The sequence below is a fragment of the Amphiprion ocellaris genome, chromosome 5, assembly GCF_022539595.1.
Source record: "Amphiprion ocellaris isolate individual 3 ecotype Okinawa chromosome 5, ASM2253959v1, whole genome shotgun sequence".
Classification (NCBI taxonomy): domain Eukaryota; kingdom Metazoa; phylum Chordata; class Actinopteri; family Pomacentridae; genus Amphiprion; species Amphiprion ocellaris.
Window position 1 is genome coordinate 30,390,544 of NC_072770.1, and position 24,728 is coordinate 30,415,271.

Below are 24,728 nucleotides of genomic sequence, written 5' to 3' on the forward strand. Positions count from 1 at the left end.
CTCTGCCACCGGTCCACACTGCAGAGATTCAATTCTACTGAAGTCACACTCCTGCACAATGGCAAGTCAAATGTTTTCTGTCGCTATAAAGACTGAAAAAAGTCATTGCAAATTAGTCTTACTTAAGATTAGCAAGAACGAGGAAGCTTTGTGCAACATTTTAAGTCTGATAGTTAATGTGAATCCTTCTCATCTCATCTCTGCTCTCTTTATTGTTTTCGGTCGACAAAGAAGGGAAGTGAATGGAGGTGAAAAGCGAGAAGAGAAAAAGAAAGGATAAGAGCTAATTATTCTTAAATGCACATAGACTCTCAGCCCTACTGAGGGCGCTGATAGCTCGCACAGGGAACAGAAACCGCCTCGGTCAGAATACAGAATGACCAGCATGAATGAACCCACTCTGAAACTGTGTGTGAACGTGCTGTCCATGTGTACGTAGATGTGATTATTCAAGTGTATGTGCGAGCTGTGTGTGGAGGTGTAGGATGTGTGCCCAAGCAAACACACACCACACACAGAGCCCACCAAAGCTGATAGCTCATGCTCTGCGGAGGGGTGTTAGTTACAAGATTGAGAAATTATTTGATTATAAAATAGCGATGACTGTGTGTTCTTCGGCAACTCATGCCAGCTCCTGTGTTTGTGTGCCAGCAGGCCAGGCCCTGTGATATGTGTGGGAATATGTGTGTGTGTGTGTGTGTGTGTGTGTGTGTGTGTGTGTGTGTGTGTGTGGGTGTGTGTGTGTGTAGATGTATGAGTGTGTGTGTATTTGACACAGCAGAGAGAAAAAAGGGAGTGAGGCTGACATTGAAAAATTGGGAATGCATGCATTTACATAAACATCGGAGTGCCACTGATGATCGTGTGTGTGTGTGTGTGTGTGTGTGTGTGTGTGTGTGTGTGGGTGTGTGTGTGTGTGTGGGTGTGTGTGTGTGTGTGTGTGTGTGTGTGTGTGTGTGTGTGTGTGTGTGTGCGGGTGTGTGGGTGTGCATTCCTGAGAGGAGCCTGAGTGGATCAAAGCTGCTGACACCCCAGGCAGTGTCCTCCTGAGGGAGCCGGCTGTCAGATCTGGGATCAGAGATCAGCGGCGTCTGTCCTCCCTCCTCTTGGCTCTATGTGGGGTCTGTCACAGCAAGTTAGCACTTAGCCAGCGGTGCTGATCAGCAATCAGATTAGGCTCTCCCATAGTAATAGCTGCAACGACTGGAACCAAGGACGGGAATGTCCAAAGAAAAAGTAGCCAAGGAAGGAGGACTGTTGTTTAGTTCTTTTTTGGTTTGTTTGTTTTGTTTTTTTTCCCCCTAAATTAAAGGAAAATTCTGGTTTATTGCAACTTTCTGCACTTTTGGGAGGTAAGAAACACAACTTGTAAACAAAACACTCTTTCTACATAAAATATATTAACAAGTAACATTTTGTAGGTAGTAGCAGTGTTTCTCATCCGCCAAGGAACGCAGTGGAGTTATGTGACGATCGGCGTACGTTTGTCTGTTTGTCTGTCTTTCTGTGCGCAACATTACTCAAAAACAGATTTGGATGAAATTTTCAGGGAAGGTCAGAAATGACAGAAGGAACTCCTTATTAGATTTTGGCAGTGATGCAGCTTATAGTCTGGATCCACGGATTTGTTAAAGATTTCTGTATCATTGCGTGACAGTGGCACAGTGTCACTGTAACTATGACAACAGGTGAACGCTACATCAGCTACCTGCTGATGATCACATGATTGCGATTCTACTACAAATTCATCCGACTTATCAGAAATGATACAAGGAACAACTGATTAAATTGTGGGGGTGTTTCCAAGTTCCATCAATTCCTGCCGCACACTGCATATTTAGGTCATGCGATCCGGTATCCGTACATAATGTACACATGTATAGTACACGCCTGTGCTCAGTGCAAGGTCCTTTTGTTTGTGGGTACGTCTATATTAAATGTCCACATTCTTTGGTGCCCTGATTTCTGATCATCAATGACTAAAAAAAATGCTGCATTTCAAAGAAAATATTCTACATTTTTGACAATGCCATATGGGGGAATGAACAGCCTTGGTGGAGTACTGCGTTCTCTGAATGCTTTTCTTGTTTTGCATTTACCTACAATTGCAGTGAACACAAATAGTAACATTTTAAGCACGCTTGAGGTCTGTGAACTGTTTTTTTTGTTGGCCTTTATTATGTATAGGACAAGGAAACATGGGTAGAAGAGTGGGGGAATGATATACAGTAAGTGGTCTTGGGCTGGAGTCGAACCCATGACCGCTGCATCAGGATCTGCAGGCCCTGTTTATGAGTGGCCTGGTCAGCCAGCTGAGTTATCTGGGCACCCTGTAAATAGCTATTTTGACAGTCTGCCTTCATACGTTTGACTAATTTGGTTGAATTGTCACATTGACCTTTTATGTTTCTTTTTTTTTTTTTTTTTAAAGATGCTGCCTCCTAGATTTTGGTAATTGAACCTGGGGACTTCAGTGTTATTATTAAAGATTAGGGCTGGGACTTTAATGTGATAATGTCAACTGATAAATAACAGAAAAAAAATAACGCGTTAAAAAAATAAGTTTTGTTTTAAAAAAATTTCCCCATGGCAGCTTGGATAAAAGCGTGGTAGTGTGAAAATTGTGCAACAAAGAGTTTTCATATCACAGTAGCGCTTCAAGCCGACGGCATCACCTCAGTGCAAAACATGTCGCTGTTAGCACCAGAGCTAACGTTAGATATGACGGTCCTGCTAAGGGCTAACGGTGTAGCCATCCCACAGTAGACCACTTTTCAAGACACTGAAAGTGCTTGAGTTTACAAAAAGTCTTAAAATGTTGAACATTATCGCTATAATTACACTTTGAGTTTGCAGTAATCTGTGAATGTAGTAGACAGATGAAAAATGCAGATAAATATAAATCAAACAAATATTTTTGCTGTTTAAGTTTATGTATAAGTCTATTCATCGATTCAGTCGTCAATAAAATGTATATCAATTGAATAACTGCTTATTGTGTCAAATATTGCTATTTGACAAAAATGTGATTAATTAATTACAAAACCTCTAATTAATTAGATATTTTTTTTAAAAAATGATGTCCCGCCACTATTAAAGATATAAATATAAACAGTGGCAAAAGGTACAAAAACCCTCTCGTGACCTTGAGAGCGTGGTGTGTCTGTGAGACTGTGAGAAACTCTGCTGGTGCTTTGAAGAAGAAAACGTTTAGGCGGACTGACAATTGGCACAAAAAAGTTAATACAAGCAAGAGGACGCATTACGAATCTGCCATATAAAACACTGCACCGGTGGTAAAATTACTCAGTCCAATTGCACTGGCCGTTGGCTGGGTGTGTCACGGTGTCGGGAGCATATGCAGGCCTGACTGAGTGCCAGGGCTCCGGTCAGCCCACCCGCCGTAGATGTGCTGCCAACTCTCGCTTGGCAGGCACTTTGAAACCCTTCTTTACCTCCGCAGCGGTCAACAGTGTCAACAGCTCCATCAGACCACATGTATACGCAGAGCCTATGAATCAGTGTGACAGGAGCGTCTGTGTGTGCATGTGGCCTTTCTAATGATGTGTGATACGGGTTTGTGCAAACTGTGTGTGTGTGTGTGTGCAGCTGCTGCGGGCGTTTCTTGATGCTAAATTTCTCTCCGTTTATAGTGTTGACTCACCCAAACCAATGTAAAAATAATAATAATTTTCCTCTCATGCATCGTGGTTTCTGGACATGCAGGTAGTTTTGATTTTATGGAATATTTGTCTCCGAATGTTTTTCTTGTTTGCGGTGCTCAAAGCATAAAAAAAAAAAAAAAAAAAAAACGATGCTGAAACCTTCAAAAGCATCATCTCTTCCCAGAAACAGCGTTCCTATTACTCTCAATACACCACAAACCTCACGGTGGACAGTTTTCATTGGGACTATTTCTTTGGAAGAACTTAATTCTAAAGAAAACCGTCCACAGTGAGGTCTGTGGATCTTCCAGAGTGACATCCGGCGATTTGGACTCGTTTCTGGTGCCTTTTACAAACTCATGCTGCACATCAAACTTTGTTCACAACAACAGAACTTTAGATTAAATCATACAGCAAGAATTTCAGCAGCAGATATGTTCGTAAAGTGCAGCATGTGACATCAAACTGTGTAGAATTAGATGTTTTTTTTTCCAACCTTAAAGCTGTTTAGAGGGGAAATCAAAGAAATCAAAAAGAATATTAAGAAGGTAATGTATAATGTGTGCAGACAGTGTGTTACTTGAGAGAAATGAAAAATGACGTACGTCTTGTCTGTACTTTTTTGTGTACATTTTATAATGTCCTTTTATTGAGACCTATTGTCCTTTTATTGAGACCTACTGATCTATTATTGCAACCTATTGTCCTGTGTTTTATTGTATGTTTCACTGTTATGTTGTCTTTGTGTGCTTTTTGCAGTGTGCTTTTACTGTGACTTATTGTCCTATGTATCACTGTTACATCTTTTTTCTTTTTACCTAGGGACTGCACATGTAAATTCGCATTGTTGCTATAATCCGGCATATTTATGTCCATTGCTGTATAAATAGGCGTTCATTAATGTGCACTGTCCCTTCCAAGTATAGAAATAAATAAATAAATACCTCTACAATTAAAGCAATGGTAGGCAGTAAGTTTTTGGCATCCGTGGAAAAACATTCCATTTGAACCTTTTAGCAAACTAGACATTTGTACTCTTGGCTCCATTTTGTGGCTTTAGAAATTCTAGTCCACGATGGGTGATTTCAGCCAATCACAGGATCTTTCCACTAGACGTGAACTGTAAAAAACAACAATGTCCTTGGTGAAAGTAGGACGTTGTGGTGCAAAGTGTTAGCAGAAGTGAATGCTGACTGTTTTTGCGTTTAAAGTGCATCCATATGCCAGAACCTATCTGGTGGAGGAGCTTAGAACAGACAGGAGAGTAAAAAAAACTACATTAAGTCTCTTATGTGACCTTTTTGTGCAAAAAAAGTAAGACTCCTACTGGTATGCTATAAGCTATTCATTTAATGTGGTATCATGGAATTGCATGTATATAAATAGCACGCCACTCCTGGCACATTTTGCACGACATTTCTATGCTTTATGTGTGTCTTTTTATGGTGTTAAAATTAAGATGCCTTTTCATGATGCCAGGCTGACTCAGTAACAGTTAATACAAGTAACAAAGCACCACAAATGAAATTCCATCCACCTTTGTGCTTCTGAGGTGGAGGCAAGAATTTTACAGCTAACCAAGATCAGGTCGTTCCTTTCTCTTACAAACTTAGGCAAGGCGCTCCATGTGTTTATCCTCTCCAGACAGGGCCATTGCAATGCCTTTTATCCTGCGTGCCGAACATACAAACATGTCATTGCAGTCGGCAGAAAATGCTGCTGCCAGGCTTCAACACACCAAGAGAAGCAACCGCATTACACCGACCCTCGGTGCCCTTCACTAATTACTGGTGAGTTTTAGAACAGATTTTAAGATTTTGATTGTTTTAAAAGCAATAATATATTCCTATATTCATAGTTATCTGGATAGATATCTCAAAAAATCTGGATAAATAAAGCTAAACTAACATGACAAGATGCCACCAGAGGTATAAAGGGATTTTTTTTTTATTTTTTATTTTTTATAACAAATTAAGCAAGAGAGCTGTTCCTTGCTGTGAGAGATATTTGCTTCCACCCTGCTAGATGGTTAATGGGTCATATTTTATATATCAGGGATAGTGGATGTAAATAATCCCTCTTTGCAGCTGATTTTGCGTTGCAGAAATACGCAACTTGTGACGATGGGTAGCAAGCATACTGCAGTACAGAATGAGTATCACAAGTTAGACATAGTGGGTGTTGCTGCATTTAGATGTGTCTCAGTAACGTGGGTGCAGCGTTAACTCCTTTTCACCATTGGCCTTTTGCACCTTGCTCTAAAAGCTCTAAAAGCATGAGCTTCACTTGAGGAAGTCTGAAGCCCCCTCCTCCATGCACGCACACACACACACACACACACACACAGAAACTTTGCCTATCTCTGCCCTCCCTCCATCTCTCTCTCCCTGCTCCCTCCTCTCTCAACTCAAAACTATAAGAGCCAGACAGGAGTGCACACACACAAAGTCCTCCTACTCCACACACACCCTCGCTGCACATGCATCGAGTGGAACAGATCCACAGAGCTGCACAGTAGTGAGGCAGCGGTGTGTGATTGAGAAAGGGGGAGGTGGAGAGAGAGAGAGAGAGAGAGAGAGAGAGAGAGCGTTTACTCTCCCTCCCATCAGCTTAAGGAAAGCACCAGTGTGGAGAAGTTGCATGAACGAGTGGTCTCGACTGAGGACTTTCTTATCGGACCATGGAAGCCAAGAAGTGGAGGTAGAAGCAGAAGAGAGAGAGGAAAAAAAGCTTCCTGCTGACTGAACTGGACATCCAAGGGTTTTAATTGGACACTTCATGTATGAGCTCTTGTCATGGTGGCTTTCTACACGGTCATCTCTTGTTGACAGGAGCCTCTCTGTGTTTTGGATTTCCCACGGATCAAAGTTTGTTTTCTGAGTGTGTGAATGAAGTGTGCGGAAGCAGGAAACATGTCAAACAGACATTTCAGTCACCTGTTGAGTGGAGTCTGGCTGCTGTGGCTCTGGCAAGGTGAGTCTGACTTCTCTCTGGTGGATTAGTGCAGATTTCGCCTCACTGAATCTGAATCGAGTCTAAGTTTGATTGTGGCGTTGAAGACACATGTTGTTTTAAAGTATGTAAACTCGCACAGACCCAAACATGCTGATCAAATTTTACGTTTTATGTTACTTCCTAAGAGTGAAAATAACTGACACTAATGCAAATTTTGCTTTTAAAGTCTCATCTTAAAAGACTGTAAAAGATTTTCACCTATCATCCAAAGTTTTTTCACTGAGAAAACAATCAGATAAATGCTCTCTCATGTGAGAAATCAGTTGAACACTTGGGAATTTAGCTTAGACAACACATAGCAGGACACAGAGACAAAAAGGAAGGGATTATAGCAGACAAACTCATAATTACAAGGAAGTCATTATGTGATTTGTCACAATTCAAATGATTCGCAAGGTTCAACATGTGGATTGCCACTTTGAAAAATAAAAACACTACCTGAGCTGACGCTAGACTTATGAATAGCCAGTCTGTGCTCCCTCTTTCCTCCTGTCCGTCTTCAAAGAGTCAGTCGGATCTGTGGTCACTGGAGGAGTCTTAAAAAAAGGGGGCTCTGGCTGGTGCCTTTAAACAATGGTTCCCTAGGAGCAGGGAAGCGTGGCCCTGGAACTAATGTTGCCATTATGTTAATGGTTAGAATAACAGGAGACAGCTATTACTGACCCGACCTCGGGCTGCTGATGGTCCAGCCGCCGCGGCCTCCATCCTTCGTGGAAACGCAGCATTTTGGCCATCAGGGCTGGTTATGGTGATGGGCGGCAGGAGACAGACAGAAGGAGGCATCTGTCCGGTTCTAATCATCACCCAGCCTCTCAGTGCCAGCCGTCCCCTCCCCTCCTTCCATCCCTTGCAGCTTCAGTGCTAGACTGGCATCTGTGAACCGTTTTCTTCTTCACCACTCAAGTTGAGCAGAGGAGACAGGCAAGGTTGAGTCACTGGCTCTGAACAAACAGTTCAAACAGTGCAGAAAACTGATGGGAGACTAATTTACGAGGCCACCGAAATCAAAAGTGGAATCGTTTGGAGCAGAAAATAAGTGTCCAGATGAATTCTGACAGGTGCAATGAAATTTCTGTGCAGAGAAAGCTTCCTATTTTTACTGACTGATTGACCCTAAAAAATGAATTCCTCCCCACTCCTTCAAATGTCTCAAAGAGATTAAAGTGACCAAATATTTGCATAACATCCGACGGATCCTTGAACAAAATAATTTCTTCAATAAGGACCTAAGTAAACTGAACTGGATGAGAATACTTTGTCCAAACCTTGATCATTTTTACTTAAGTGAAACACTGGATGTAGGATTGTTCTTGTTCCAACTTTAAGCTCACTAAGTATGTGAAACAGCCACCGCCCGGATCTCCAGAACCCTCTCCAAACCGAGCAGCTGAATTAAGGTGAAAACGATATAATCTCAGCTCCAAAACATCAATGGACCATCAACTTCCCTTGTCCACTATCTGCATCTCAGCTGCCTCGGCTGTCCACCAAGAAGAGACACCACAATGACTGTCAGGTGCTGCAGTAATTAAGGATCCTCTCTATGGTCTGATAGCTCAGAAAGCAGTGTTTTACTCCAATGTGCCACTGGCTCTCAGTGAAGGTTGAACCACAGCAGAAATGGCTGAGAAAACAGTGGCGTAAGTGGATGTGTTGGCTTGAAGAGGCAGCTGTTTTATTTAGCAGGACAATGTGTGTGTGTGTGTGTGTGTGTGTGTGTGTGTGTGTGTGTGTGTGTGTGTGTGTGTGTGTGTGTGTGTTTTGTTGCTTTGTGAACAGGAGCCTGAGTTCGCTAACCACAGTGGAGCTGGCAGCAGCGTCCACTGGGCAAAACCCTGTCGATCCCCTGTCTAAATAAACGAGGCCGCTGGATTAAGCAGCTTACACTGTGATGAAAAGACAACAGTAGTCGTCCTTGCGCTGCCCCGGGGACAGAGGGATACTCCTGGTCTGCAGGGCCACAAAAAGATGCTGGGTTAAAGCCCAAATAAGGAAGGTGGGGGGGGACTCAGGGTTAGAATAACACAGCGGACCTCGTGTTCTTTGAGAAACCTCTAAATCAAACTGACCTTCGCCTGACTTTGGTGACAAGGGTGGAGCGAAGGCAGAGGGAAGGCGGGTACTACTGCTTGAAAAACCCTTTGGCTCAACCAAGTTTGCTTGGCGTGTTCGCCTCTTGTAATGCACAGTGTGAGGATTACAATTACAGTCTTAAATCTAGATGCCTCAACAGTTTGGGTGTCGCCTGTGCATCAACGATGATTGCGCAAGTTTACTGGAAGGCAATAAAATGAGATTATCAGACTGTAACATATCGTGACGGATGCGTGGCATGTAAATAGAGAAAAGTATATTTACATTTGTTTTAAAAACGGAAATATTGTTTTTTTGTTGCACTGTTTTAAGTTTAATCAAAAAAATCTGCTTCTGCAATGCCATGCATGGATCATAGCAGCATTTTAAAAACTTATTATCACCAAAATCTGTTCTGTGTTTAGTGTCGACCACAACCGTTTTGGACAAAAGATTTCACAATTTTTCTCTCGCACTTGCTGACATTTGTCTCTGTCAGGCCAAAATCACACCATGTGGAGAGACCTTTACTAGGATGTTGTCTGCTTGGTGCAGGGGTGACAGTTGTGGTTGGAGCATTAACTTCTACCAAAAGAGAAGAAATGTGCCTCCTACTAACTGAAAAGTTGTCTTATGTATATGCTGTGTTTCTTAGCTATGGGAGAGGCACCACTAGTTTTGCTTACATTCAGCTGGTCAGCCTTTAGTTGGGACTCCTCTCAGGTGCTGTTGATGGGGTGTGGATGATTTGAAAACTAAAGCCAACAGAACCGATCACTTTTGCTGTTTAGTAACGAGTAAAGTGATCAGTGAATTATAACATTTTTTTCGAGTGCTTTACTAACATTGGTTCTTGATATTTAACCATACTGGACAAAAACAGAAAGCTGGTCATAAACTGGTCCACAATCACAAGAGAAAACAACTTTTAAAGATCATTTTGTCAATGCAAAGACCAGCAACACGGTAAAAAGTAGTTCTACAAATTAAACAAGAGTGCTCCTGGCCGTACCTAAAAAATGGAACCGCATTAATGAACAAAAAAAACATTGTTCCCTGCTGTGAGACATATCCTGTTAGACAGTTGGTCATATTTCATGAGGGAATATGGATAATACTGTCAAAAGAAAGCAAATGTGTTTTATTTAAATTATGCAACTTTTGAACTAACTTTAGAAATAATTACTCTTTGCTGCTCATTTTGCACGATTTATAGACCTAAGCAGCTTGTGACGATGGGCAGCAAGCATAAACTGCAGACAAAACCAGTTGTGAGTTATTGACTAATAACACTTATCCAAAATCTGGAGGACAACTCAGCAACTCAAAGGGCCTGAAAAAGCAGCTGTGAACGGTGAATAATGTGCAGCAGTCGCCTAAATATGCGGAATAAAGTGGGATCTCTGGGCTACTGTAGCATTTAATATTTCTGCTCCGAAAAGCGCACACATGCACCTCACTAATCTTGTCATTCCGGAGGCAAGAAGACGCCTCACCCCTTCCTCCCGCCTCCACCCCCCCTCCTCGTCCTCCTGCCCAACTTCATTCACCTCATCAACCACTGACAGACACAGAGAAAAGAGAGGGAGAGGGGGAAAAAAAAAGAAACAAAGACAGCTAAAAAGAAAAGAAGAAGGGAGGAATCTGAAATCCATCCAGGAGAAATGAGGCGTAAACATCATGGCTTTTTCATCTGGGGAGGGGAGGGGAGGGGAGAGGCAATCAGGGGGGAGGCGGGAGGAGAAGGGCCAGGAGGGCATGGGCACTTCAGGGACAGTTTGGAGGGGGTTTGTGAAGCAGCACTGAGGCAGGGAGAGATGAGAAAGTGACTTTACAAGACACTGAGGGAGGCCACACTGGAAGAAAAAAAAAACAGGAAACACATGAGGAAGTAGTTAAAATGCTGGAAAATGGAGGGATTGGTCGCCATCAAGTCAGAGCACCAACATTTTCTTTCACCTTAGCAGCCGTCAGTTTGGCAGGTTCAGCGACATTCTGTTAAAGCCTCGGCTATGAAGCAGACAAAGGCGTCTCTAATGAACGAAGCACGCGGTCAACTTCCACGTCAAGCACTTGATTCCCCCTGCAAGCCCCTGAATCAAAAGTACCTGGATCTGGTTCTTGTTTTTACAGGATGGCTCCGAATAAAGAAGTACATAAAGCCGTATTTTGACTGTGGTTGTGTGGATGAGACGTGAGAGAGGAGGCCGATGGCTGCCAGACCGTAATCACAAATGCAAACAAACAAACAGAGGGCAGCCTGGAGGTCTGTTATAAATGGTATCCCTTCTGCACGGTGCTGTACATCAATGTGTGCAGTGTGTGTTTTTGTCAGCGTGTGTGCATGCATGCGTTTGTGTGTGTGGAAACTGGATGAATATAGGAGCTCAAAGACATGTAGATTACTCTGGCCGGTCATCAGTCGGATGAAGCGAAGGCCGGTGGCAGCCAGTGTTGGTGGTGATGAGAGACTGACTGTCCAGACCACACGCAGCTGGCAGGCTGCGGCACTGACCCCTGGTGGGGGAACTGAGATACTGCATGAGGACAGCTGGGGGACGACTGTTGCCTCTGCGTGGTAGTTCAGGATCTGTAGTGTGTTGTTGAGGCCGCCTGGTTCTTGTGAGAAAAATGAGCATCTGCCTCAGGTTTACCTTTACTTTTGCACATGTGAACAGCTTTTTGTGTCTCACTCTAATGGACAGTTGTCCCTGTTGTCGGTTGTGATGCTGTAAGTGAACTACTTGCATTTCTGCTTCCTTAACTTCTACCCCTATGGAGTTACTGAATTTGTTGTAATGTAAGAGAAGAAAACGCAACAAATACTACAATTTTAAAAAGCTGCAGACATCAAATGTTGCAAAATTTTGCTTCAAAAAATTATTAAACCAATATTGGGTCTACACATTAAACAATCTCAGCAGTGCTTTGGAAAAACACGGTCATTAAATTTAACCATTTTCATATCAAAATGGTGAAATGGACTCATATATCACCCCAAACCATAAAATTTGTACAAATTTTGCATTTCTTCCACTGCTACATCTTTGCACTTTTTAAAGTTATTTTTTCAAGCCACTTTATATTGTATTGTCTACAGTGTGTCAATATTGTACTATTTCATTCTCATTTCTCATCCCTGAACATATTGTAAATATTGTTACTACTATTTTATTATTATTATTATTACATGTTTATTGCTACATAAGCTGCTGTAACAATGTGAATTTCCCCTGGGGGTAGGGAGAAATAAAGGACTATCTTATCTTAAATTTACTGAATACATAATTATAGATTTATAGATGGACAGATTTATAGATACATTTATAGATAGATAGATAGATAGATAGATAGATAGATAGATAGATAGATAGATAGATAGATAGATAGACAGACAGACAGACACTTTATTAATCCCCAGAGAAATTCAAGTGTTCAGCACCTTACATACAACAACATAAATAACAAAAAGGCAGGTTACTAGCAGTAACATTAAAGGTTAGTATATATTCATTATTAAAGACTTCTAAGCAAAAAGTCCTAAATATGTTCATCTACAGCTGAATGTAGCAGGCTATAAGATTTACAGTTTTATTTTTACTATGTCTTTTCTCTTTTTTTTTCTTTCTTGCTACATTGGTCCCCCAATAAGCAGTGACTAAATAATTGTTGCAGGTCCTTTTTTAACTAAACGTTGTTATAAATAACTGTTTATTGATTATGAGGCTGCATTCAACCCATATTTGGTGTGAGTTTCAGGAAAAAAACCCACAAATGTTATTGTATTGCTGTTCTATGATGAGCTATGTTCAAAGAAAGTGCATCACCCTGGAATATTACATTTGGAACCCTGTTAAATGATGATATGCTACATTAATGGCTAGCATCAGAAATATAAACAAGATATATATACATCAAAGACCCCCTCTTGTGAAAAGATTTTACTTTAACATTTCCATGGGTTATTTTCACTGAGGACACCCATCTTGCACTGATGATGGTCTCAGAAACAGATTCAGGCCTTTTCTGTGTAAGAAACCTCAGAAACTAATTCTTTCAGTTTGCAGGGAGGCGCTTTCTGTATCATTATTCTTCCACAGAATTGGTCAGTGTTATTATTCCTGAAGTGTGCCGAGCACCGTCGGTGGACATAGCTCATGATTTCTGGACTGTTCAGAACTTCCCACTGTGTTTGGACACCGCTGATGGAAAGCATTTACAAATCAAAGCACTTCCAAAGTTTGGCAACGACTTCTTCAATTACAGCTCTTTTATTTCTAAATTATAAAGGTGCTGATGATGGCCTTCACACAGCCTCTGCTCAAAACAAGCATTTGCTTTGAGCACCATTTGTTTCCTTGGCAAGCATGCAGTCGGCACGTTTGAAGTGCATACAGTCTGCACAGTCACAAATTTTGGGCTGCACATGGACGTCCATAAAGGCTCGTGCAGACAAAAAGATCCGTAGAGCATGAATTGGCCTTTATGTTTGAGCTTGTGTGCTCAAGCTGCTATTAGTAGGAGGATGTGGATGGAGAAAAAAATGAATAGATCTGCAGTTAAAAAGGAAGGAACAGTCTAGAAGCGCTGTTTTTGTGGATTTAAAAAAAAATGTGACTTTGATATACAGAAATTAGATTATAGGGGTTTAATCAGTCACCGACAAGGGATTTAAAGGCTGTTAATATTTCAAAATGAGCATTTGCAACTTTTATTTTGGTAAACACAAACTTCTTATCAGAAACTCTGCAGGTGCTTCAGTTTGTCATTTCAAATGGAAAACAATATAAAAAATTCACCAGACACAATCTCGACACACGCAAGAAATGACTGCAATGCTTGTAGAGCATGCTTATGTAGCTGAAAGAAACAGCTGATGCAATATTACATTATCGTCTCCACATGTCAGTCTTATCTGATGCAATCTGTAGGAAATAATACACTCAGGTTACTCACATGACAGTTACAATCTAGGGAGTGATGATCTTTCCTTGAATACCAGTGGATCATGTCTGACATCTTCAGTACAACAAAAAGCACCTTTTTTTCAAGGATTTTTTCAAACCTGAATTGTATATTTACATCTATTTCTTCATAAAACTTAAGTGCGACTTCTAGCACCCAGTCTCACAGCTAGTTTTATTGGTAGAAATACATTTAAATCTGCCTTAGAAAGATGCACTAAGCACTGCTGTGTGACAGCGAGGTGCACACTGCAGCAGTGAGACATTTTAGGGGATACTGTGGAAAATTAAATCAGCGGGAACCATTGCAGGGTAAAACTAATGATATCTGACTGCCTGTGTAGGAAGTGAATCAACTAAAAGAGTCTCCCATCTCCTCCGAATTGAGATGGGGTTTGGATATTATCATATGTATTACAACATCACCTCACTTGTGGTTGGAATAGGCTCTTTTGTAGAAGAATACTTAAAAAAAAAAAAAAACCACGATGAGCAATTTTGTTTTACTAAGCTTTGCTTTTATGAGCACTCTTTTAGTAAACGCAACCATATGCCCAACTGGAAGGAGATCCAAGGGAGGGAAAGCGGCTGAATGACAAGTGACCTCAAGAAACACTCTATAGAAATGCTTTGGCAAAAACAGAGACTCAAATATGGCAACCCAAAGGACTCCACGTCACATACTGTACCGTGACTTTTGCCTCTGTGTCCATTCACTGCGTTGTGAATGTGTGTGAGCAACCACTTAGGCAACATGTTGCATGCAGCTACAAAGACTGGATAACACAAAACAGGCCGATTGGATGACTTGCAAGACGCAGTGGAAATTAATTAATCCTGATTAGTATTTCTGCTCCGAGTTCTCCCAAAGGAGCCCAGCTGCGTCCGACCGACCGGGTTCCCTCGCCAGCTGCAGTGACATAGAGCATAAACAAACACATCGCTGCAAGGAGGGAAATTGCAAACATGTTTCAGTGCCTATAATGGCAGAAAAAAAAGTATACATTTTTTTCAACAAACTGACGGAAAGAGGAGTAATCTGCTTTGAAATCTGGCTTTGTGGTCTGTGACTGTGGAGTTCAAACAACCCAAGATGTGCATGTGTGTGTGTTTGTGTGCATCAGGTGGAAAGACACTGAGAAATGACTGAGCTACACACATGTCTGCGGTTGTGGTCAGCATGTGGGAGTCATTCCAAGAGTGAAGGGAACAAAAAATATCCTCCATCTGACACTAACAAGGTTAATAAATGCCGGTCAGTCACCCTTCCATCTTGGAGCCTTTTACAGAAAAATCAACATCGCAACTTTCCACTCAAACGCTTCCATTTTCCTCCAGCTTCTTCTGCTCGGCCATAAGAGAACAAACTGATCCGCGAGTCTTAACAGTTGACATTTCCACAACCAACTCCCAGCCCAACTGGAAGCTCGACAGGTGATGTTCTCCCCATGTGCATCTAAAGTCTAATGAGAGAAAAGTGGACTGAGGTTACACCCATAAAGCTGTTTACCACAGATGGCCGGGGGAAAGTTGAGAAAGTGAGAGAAAGAACGTGAGATCTGTGGGGATAAAAGGCAGGAAAGGGGAATAACAGACAAGGTAAAAGGAAATGAAGGAAAAAACAAGCTGGATACACTGAAAGCGAATGTTTGACATTTTTGGAAAAATGCAGATTTAGATGAGGCTTATCCCAGTTCTGTTCAAAGTTTGCAGTAGCTTCCTCCCAACATATTTAAAGCTCATTCTTTAGCAGGTTAGATAGAACTAGTTTGAACAATGCAAAACTGCAGACTAAAATGGCAATTTCCTGTAAGAACTAAGGTTAAAAATGAGTCGATGAGTGCAAAACAAAAACAGGAGATGGAGGCGGCCTGTGAGAACTCATCCCCCTTTGCTTTTTGACGTGTTTTTTTGGGGAGGAAAGGTGAAACCGAAGCCAAAACTTTTTACACACACGAAAATGCGCACACTGCCCAGACAGACCCCGGTGGGTTTCCTCACGTTGCAGCCATGAGGGTGCAATCAGAAAATCATCTCGCCTTCTTTGTCTCAGCTGAAACCAGACCGCAGAGTTCAGCCTTGTTGTGTCGACAGCACACACTTCTCCGCTCAACAAAGAGCGGATTGAACAGAAAACGCAGTTATGATTAATGACAGACAGGCTGCAGATGTGCAAATGTCAGATCAATAAATGTTATAGAGTGAATAATGCTTTCATTTGGATTAACTGTCAGTGTTTGGGAGAACTCAAGCTAAGAACATTCATCATCATAAGTGTTTTTTTTTTTATATATCATATTATCAACAGATGTGTTTGACTCAGTCGCTCTGCTGCTGTCAGTGACCAGCAGTTTGCTTTATCTCAGCGATGCAAATGCACATACACAAAGTGCATATACTCATGTACAATCCCCTCCACTCACATCGCCTGCCCTTGAGCAAACCCAACAACAAGGCCTGTGTGTTGCAGCTGCAGGCTGATTGCAGTGACAAGCCAAAACCGTGTGCACTGATTCCAACATCCTGATTAACAGCCATGTATGGTTTCTATAGCGCCCACTGGTTGCTCATTACATGGAAAATTGAACAAAATTACAGCTTCGACTCAGCTTGTAGTCAATCATTTTTAGATACAGCTGGAAGAAGATGTAGATATTTTCTTCGTTTTCTAAAGGAGATCATGTCTCATCTCCTACATCCACCCAAATTCAGCCTGGAAGTCTCTTTGACATGTAACGGAGCCGCTGTGTTTGTCTGATTGGATAACTGCGGTTATTCACTCACTGTTTTCTCACTGTGCTTTCCTTTGCAGCTGTGTCTGTGGTAGGAACAGGGAGTAAACTATGGGAGGTGCCCACAGGTCGCTTCACCTCCAACCTCAGTGAGAGCCTGCAGTGGGAGCCACGCTGTCAGCATCAACGCCTGCAGGACAGCGTGAGAATCACAGCAGACATTCCCCCGAGACTGGACGGCACTTGGGTGTCAACAAGGTACATTCTCAGATACTAGTACTTGTAGCGGTGCACAGATGTTACAGCTACGTGCTACGTGTCAAGGAGGCTTAATACAAAGATTTATTCATGTTCATGTTGTGGTCAGGATTCCTCTAATAGTCACATCCTTTGTAGATCAGTTGGGTTTGTATAAATGGATTTCCAGCATTTGTGAGAATTTGAATTTAGATAGATATTTGCAGAGCTGTAAACTTTAGTCTTGGATTTAAATCACAGAACTAAAGACAAGGCACTTGACTTAAACTTTTTTGTTGTCAGACTTAGTAAACCTGAAAAAGACCTGAAGTCAGATTTACAAGTGCTGGTAAACTTCCCAAGAAAACTTATCTTGGACAGCAGCCCCTCTTTAACATTCACAGCTGCTACAATCAATATTTGTTGTATTCGTGGCGACGAGTCCTCAGAGAATCATCATTTGATTCTGCAGCTCAATGGATCATTGTTTGGGTTTTTGGCCCAAAATCTTTACTATGTTGGTTCACGCTCACCGCTGCAGGACTGCACACTACCTGCTCAGCACCACACAGCAGACAGATAAAGTCAGTGACAGGCTCATGAATTCATTTAATAGCTAAAAAGACAGAAAGATATTTGGTTATACAGTGAATATTGGACTTAATTTGCCAGATATCCATGAACACAAAATTATCTGCTGGATGTGTAGATAAGAAAGTTGCCATATTAACTTTTTAAGGTGACAATGAGTGGATGTTTAAAGCTTGTTACGGCTGCCACCAGTGCCTATGAAGTCTTGAAACTTAACTTGGATTTGTCCACAAGGACTTAAAAATTAACTTTAGACTTGCTTTGACAGATTTTAGATGTCCAAATTTCTCAGAGACAAAAGATTTAAAGACAGCTTCATCAGACTTGAGGACTGTCAACAGAAATCAACACTCATCACAACTACTTCCATTTTCCCAATCTGTGTTCAGATGTGAAGTTCGGCCCGGTCCAGAGTTCCTCACCCGCTCCTACACCTTCCATCCCAGCCGTCACTTCCAGGCCCTGCAGCACTACTACACTGACAGCGGCTGCGAGGACCCGGCCTACTCCCTGATCATCAGGGGGAGGATTCGACTGCGCCAGGCCTCCTGGATCACCCGCGGGGGCACTGAAGCTGAACACCACCTCAGCAAGGTGGGCATCGTTGTCCACAGCCTGGCAGCCAAGCAGAGGCTGACCTCCAGGCTTCCTCCGACCTGCGTGGGTCTGCGCCTGGGTGGAGCAGTGCCAGGGAAGCTGTATGAGCTGTACAACACCCGGGCAGGGAGGGGATGTCTGGCAGCCCTGGGCTTCTCCATGATGGAGATGAGTCTGGTAAGGGTGGAGACGCAGCACCACAACCATGGAGGGAAGGTCCAGGAGCTGTTCTTGGGGGACATCCACACTGACTGGACCCAGAGAACTCAATACAGACCCACTGGGTACCAGCAGCCCCTGCAGAACGCTATGGTGAGACACTACAGTGTATCTTCATGTACCAGAACAACTTGTACTGAAAAAAACCCTCACTGATCTGTTAGGGTTTGCACTGTTGAGACATCTGAGTGCCTTCCACAAGGGAACTGTAACTGTTGAACGGAAAATGTTCCAGTTTTCCTCTCAATTTTGCATTTTACCTCCACTTACAGGAATCCAAAGAGGCACACAAGACAGCATTATACTATATATGGTTAAATGCATATGATTGACACAGTAAACAACCATTTTTGGCTAGTTATAATGGTTTTAATTTCTTTGTTCCTGCTATATATCAAACATTAAAATGAAAAATAACATGCAGGTAACGTTAAAAAAACAAACAAAAAAATCTGTTTTGTTTGTGTAATTAATATTTATTCACATACAAAATTCCAAATAGCAGACTCAGCCTTTGTTTGTCATCATCTGTATTTTAAAACTGAACAAAGGATTGCGCAGAATGAAAACAGAAACAAAATGGACCTCATTTACTAGAGTATTAAGTCCCATTCAACGACTTTTCTTCTTCCACTCCGACAAACGATCCAGTTTCAACACTGAGTGGTACAATACCAAATCTCAACTGGCCACATGGAGATCATAGAGATCTGTATACAGAATACTTCATCAAACATTTTTTTCCACCTAAATGTGCTTGGTTTGGATTTAGTCCACATCATGTCTGTGTTTTCTGGACAAACTTCTTCTAACAAACCAAATCTATTCAGAATCAGGTCATATTTATTATTGAAAATCTGCACAATTTCCTGTTGAAGCAAAGCTCTCTAAAACAGAAGTGATATGTCAGACTTTTTGTCAGTTAGCAGAGAATAATTTATTAACAGCTGTGTAATTAGATCAATTGCTGAAGTCATTTACATTTACATTTGACACAGCACTGTGGAGATCGGTCTGACTGTGCAAGACTAATCCAAAAATGAGCAAAGAGGTGGAGCAGAATTTCTAAATAAACATCTCTGGTCCATGATGGCATGCATTTGTCACTCACAGTGGTCATTCCATTAATTATACATATTGTTAAGCCTTAATATATTTTAAACAGTTAGTTTAAACACAAGACACTTGTGCTCCAAACAAGAAAGATGCGCACTCAATGAAGGACTTAGGATCCCTGACCCATCACTATACACACCAGTGAGCAGTGATTCCTAACATTTCTGGGGGTCATCAGGTAGAAACCTCCCTTTAACGGTGTTTCACCTATTTAGTGCCACAACACCTCCAGGAGGCTAGACGGTGAACTCTGGCGTCCCAGATTCACCCCTCCTAGTGCCAGTTCACACTGCTCCTACACAATCCAAACAGTTTAGGAGATGCTCCAGGTAGTGACCAATGCCGATGCTACCAGTTAGCTAGTGCAAGATGCTGAACACCTAGTGCCAACTGCTAAATGGTGACAAACTATACATATAGACTCTCCAAACTTGACTAGTGCTAACTCTAAATGCTAATGCTAGCTGCAAGACTACTACCATCTCCAAAGCAAACTTACCACTGACAAAGAAACTAAACAAGCCAGCTCACCAGACTTGCTGCTGCTACATGCTAATGCTAACCGCTAACTGCTAAAATACTTCACACTACTTCACACTACTTCACTAATGCTATCCAAAAAGAATAGAAAAGAAAAACAAAGACACAACCACTACCTTACAACAAGGTAGTGGCTGCTAGGTAATTTTATCTGTTCAAGATTCAAGACCTTTAAGTTTATTTCTGCTGTACAGTTGGGCATTTTAACATGGAGGTCAATGGGTTTGATTCACTTTTGCAGCCGGCCCCAAGTGGCCATTTAAGGAACTACAGTTTTTAGCACTCCTGCTTTGGCTTCAGAGGCTACTGCTTGATTTCACTCACCCCTCTGGTTGAAAGTTACATTAGGTCAGATGTGAGCTTTTTGCACCTGTAGGTAGAAGTATCGGTACATCACAGCAGCCACAGGAGAAGCTAAACCGCTTTTCACAATTATCAACAATTATTAGATGACTAAGAAATAAGTTAAATAAGTGATATTAATCGTTAGTGGCGACCCTAAAACATCTCACCTCTTCCTCTCTTTTTTCAGCATCACATCCACCCCTGCTCCGTGTGTGCGTTGGTGTACCGCTCCTCAGAGCAGCGCCCCCCAGTGTTGCCCCACAGGCCTGCAGCTCCTCTGGCTCTGGACGGCCGCTGGGTCAGCCAGCGCTGCGAAACCCGTCCTACTGTCCTCTTCCTCACCCGAGACTTCACCTTCGCTCCCGATCAACACGCCTGGGAGGGGCTCTACCGACACTACTCTGACCCTGCCTGCTCTCAGCCCACTTTCTCCCTCAGAGCTTCAGGCCACTACGCTCAGGGAAACCCGTCTGTCAAACTCTCAGGTGCCTCTGAGTTTGTCTTCAAGGTAACCCAGGTGAGCGTCACGGCCATGGACGAGCCCACGGCCAAGCTGCTGAACAGCACGAGGCGAGGAAAGTGCGGTCAAGCGGGAGGCTGGGAGGTCGGCGTGGAGCAGGACTTGACCCCCACAGACGGGTGCACCGTGTTGGGCATCAAGCTGCCACATAAGGAGTACGAGCTCTTCAAGACAGAGCTGGATCACAGGAAACACCCGTTGCTGTTCGTCGGCGAGAGACCAACTGACGGGTCCAGTCCTGATCGACCAACGAAGCGGCCCACTTCCTTTCAGGCTCCCATGATGCTTTGCAGTGGGGGTGGCACACAGCCATCCCGCTTAGGTTTTAACAGCAGACAAGTACAGTTAGCAACCAGTGGGACAGTGAGGCTGGCACAGCTGGCGCTCCTGGTGTTTGGATCTGCCCTCTGCAGCTGGCTCTGTGTTTATTAGAGACATTGTTCACAACTCAGACCTGTTCCACAGCTGAAATCTGTGACGGACGTTATTTCCTGGCAGCTTTCTTTCACTCTCCTTCCATATGATCATGACCACATGTGAGATGGTCAAAAAAAATGATGAGACATTCAGGAGGGCTGAAAGCTTTTTTATGTCTGGCTTTCAGATGCTGCCTGTAGTGTCACTTTAATGACTCATTTCAGCTTGTTTTATACCTAAAGCTAATCTGTATATATATAAAAAAGAAGCATACAAGTGCCATCATTTCAATATGTAGAAATATATTCTTTTAAACATTTGTATACTGATCAAACAGATAGATCCCTTTATCATATTATCGAATAAGTGCCATTATCACAAAGAAAGATGAGAGTGTTGAAATGTGGAGCAGTTTATTTCAACATTAAAATATAAGCCATGGACATTTCGGTGGACTTTACAGCAAGATGCAGTATAACTAATGCACTTTGTACAGAACAAATTTTATCCCCATACTGGAGAGAAATGAAGCCAGAAATTAGAAAATGTGTAAACAGCTGCATTTATTATCGGTCTAATGCCACTGTGTTGTGAAATGTCGTTTTATCTCTATGCTCTTTCTAAGCTTGTGCATTAGTCTGCTCTTCTGTCAGCAGTCAGTCTAAACAAATCAAATAATATTTATTTTAACCATTTATACTGTACTTTTTCCATAAAAAGATTTTTGTCCAGTTAGTTTTGTCAGTTAAGATTTTCTATGTCTATTAAAGTGGCTTTTTAATAACAGCTTGGGTTTAAATGATCTTTAAAATAACAGTAAGCGTCTATGGTCATGCTAATGAGGTTGCGTCATGGATACAATAATAGAGAGCTGAATACAGCATTGCCGCTCCGATTTGCTGCTAATTTTCTCCAGTGACCAAAAAATAATTCCCCCACAGACCCTTGTTAAAAATTAGGTGTCTGTAAAACGTCTATGTTTTGGCGGGTTGCCAGGTGCACATGTGTATGTAGTTTCGATTAGCCTGCTATTGGGGGGAAAAATGCTCTGGCTTGAAGTATATCTTTAAACAAATCACAGTCATCTTGGGCGGGCTGAGCAAAGGTTGTGACTTCCCTTTAAACAGTGATAGATGGAAGTGTTTTGGTGGAACATTTGCATGCAGGGAGACAAGCACTGTCATCAAAATTGAAAATCTACCAAGAAAAAATACAAACGAGAAAAATTAGGTTGTCTTTACTGCACTATCCACATTTTCATCAGAACTTTTGGCCAATTTTAGATCTGAAGTTCTGTTGTTTTTGTTTCCGATAGTGTAGTGAATTTTGAAAACAGTAATACACAGTCAGCCAGTGACAGGCTTTTACCTGCATCCTACATCCAGTGCCTATAACTCGTGCATGTGAGCCCCGCCCTTTGAAATTTTAGGCCTTTCTGCATTTATAAATTGATAGAGACTGACCTCCCACACCACGGTACAGTGTTAAACTCTATAAAAATCTAAAGAACCTAAATACTACTGTTCAAAAGTTTGGAATCACTTATAAATGTCCTTATTGTTGAAAGAAAGGCAGTTTTTTTCAATTAAGATAACACTGAATTAATCCGAAATCCAGTCTAGACATTGTTAATGTGGTAAATGATTATTCTAGCTGGAAACGGCTGATTTTTAATGGAGTATCTCCATAGGGGTACAGAGGAACATTTCCGGCAAACATCACTCTTGTGTTCTAATGTTACATTGTGTCAGCTAAAGGTGTTGAAAGGCTAATTGATGACTAGAAAACCCTTGTGCACTTATGTTAGCACATAAATAAAAGTGTGAGCTTTCATGGAAAACATGAACTTGCCTGGGTGACTCCAAACTTTAGAATGGTAGTGTATGGTTATAACCTCATGCATGCTCCTGTGATTTCAGCTCAGTAGGAATGTGGGTGAAGCTCTACTCTGCTACTCCTCTGCTTGTACCCGATCAGCTCTGGTTTTTGTCTATCTGTTTCCACACATGGACTCATGAGCAGACCCGGTCCATTCATGGTTTGACCCACAGAGTGAAACAGACACAAACAGAGATACAAAGAGGCAGGTGAAGTGAAGACAAAGTTATGCTTGTCGACAAGAACTCAATAGCTATGGCCATTCAGTATAATTTACAATGCAATCATGAGCTAATGGTTGTGGATGGATTTTTTTCTTCTCGACTCTTGTGTACACAAACTTTCTAGTTGTCTGAGATGCTGTTGCTCTAGCGACATCCAGTGGTTCTGAAAGGCTACACAAAACGGGGTCTTTAACGGGTCACCAAAGTTATTCTAACTGATCCTGAGAGGGACATGAAAGTCCGTTCCAAACTTCATGGCAAGTCATTGAGCATTTGTTGAGATATGTCAGGCTAAACCACAAAACTCATGCTAATAGTGGCGCTAATGGAAAAATCAGGTGACCACCACAGTCAGTAGGCTTCACTCTCAGGGGTTCGTGAGTATGTGCAAAATTCACTGGCAATCTGTCCAATAGCTGTTGAGATATTTCAGTTTGGACCCGAGACGTGGACTGACCGACAGGAAAAAAAATCAAAGTACACTTGTGGTGTGTCCCAAACGTACTGTTTTATTTCAAAAAGTAAACAGAGAATCTGGGTTAGCATCAGCTGAATTTTATGCTCTCTGTTGTTTGTACTGCGGTCTGATTCAAAGCCCAGATAGTGGGTGAGCGTACTGCAGTTTTGATAAATAACTGTCATATGGCTCACACATTACACTACAGACATTCCAGCGCAGGTCAAACTGCAGAAAACACACAGAGGGATGTCAGATTGGATGCACAATCATCAGCCAAGAAAACCGATTTCACAGTCACTCTGACGATAAATGAGCTAAGGGGGAGCAACGGTTCGGAGACAACAGAGGAATAAACAGTAAATAACTCCACATATATGTTACGACTGAAGCAAGTCAAGCATTGTGCACAGAGAGATGTCTTCTATTTGTAAAGTCTTGGTCACCTCAGTGAAGAATAACACCCAAAGTCATCAACAGTCTCTAGACCTTTACGTACAGAAGATTTTGAATTTATCTGCAAATATTCAGTTTTGAACCATATGGGGATGAAATTATAACCCTGACAGTTTCTTTTTTTTCCTGTTAAAATGTACTTTAACTTTGGAACAAACAACCACAAAGACACAGAACGACCACAAAGAGACACCAAACTACCACAGAGACAAAAACAACCACAACGACACACAAAACAACAACTAAGAGACACAAAACAACCACAAAGAGACACAAAACAACCACAATGACACAAAACAACCACAAAGAGACACAAAACGACCACATTTGTTTATTTCACGTGACATTTGTTTTATTTTTTCTTATCTGATTTTAGCCAGCAGGGATGTGTGGGAAAAAGATGATGCCGCTTAATTCTACTTACTAATCCGGATTCAGCAACATCTGACTGAGAATCTGACGACCACTTGAACACAGTCAGTTATATCTGATCAAACTGCAGCAAAACAGTCCTGAAGAAGTACATTAGCTGTGTTTTGGAGTGTTAAATTCTTGATAAATAATAGGAAACAGTGTTTTCTATTAATTTAACATTAACTGCAGCTGAAACAATGAATTGATGATTGAATGTTCTTTTTGTTGTCATGCCTTTCCTGAAAGAAACCATAAATGAAAATTAAAC

The 24,728-nt window shown here is 41.9% G+C and overlaps 1 protein-coding gene across 1 annotated transcript; it reads left to right on the plus strand.

Moving 5' to 3' along the window:
- The first annotated feature begins 6,111 nt into the window (after positions 1-6,111).
- Positions 6,112-21,817, plus strand: LOC111579188 (protein APCDD1-like). The gene is made up of 4 exons (XM_023286361.3): positions 6,112-6,638; positions 16,530-16,707; positions 17,667-18,186; positions 20,282-21,817. The coding sequence occupies exons 1-4, from the start codon at positions 6,554-6,556 to the stop codon at positions 21,044-21,046; spliced, it is 1,548 nt and encodes a 515-aa protein (XP_023142129.2). The 5' UTR covers positions 6,112-6,553; the 3' UTR covers positions 21,047-21,817.
- The last annotated feature ends 2,911 nt before the right edge of the window (positions 21,818-24,728 follow it).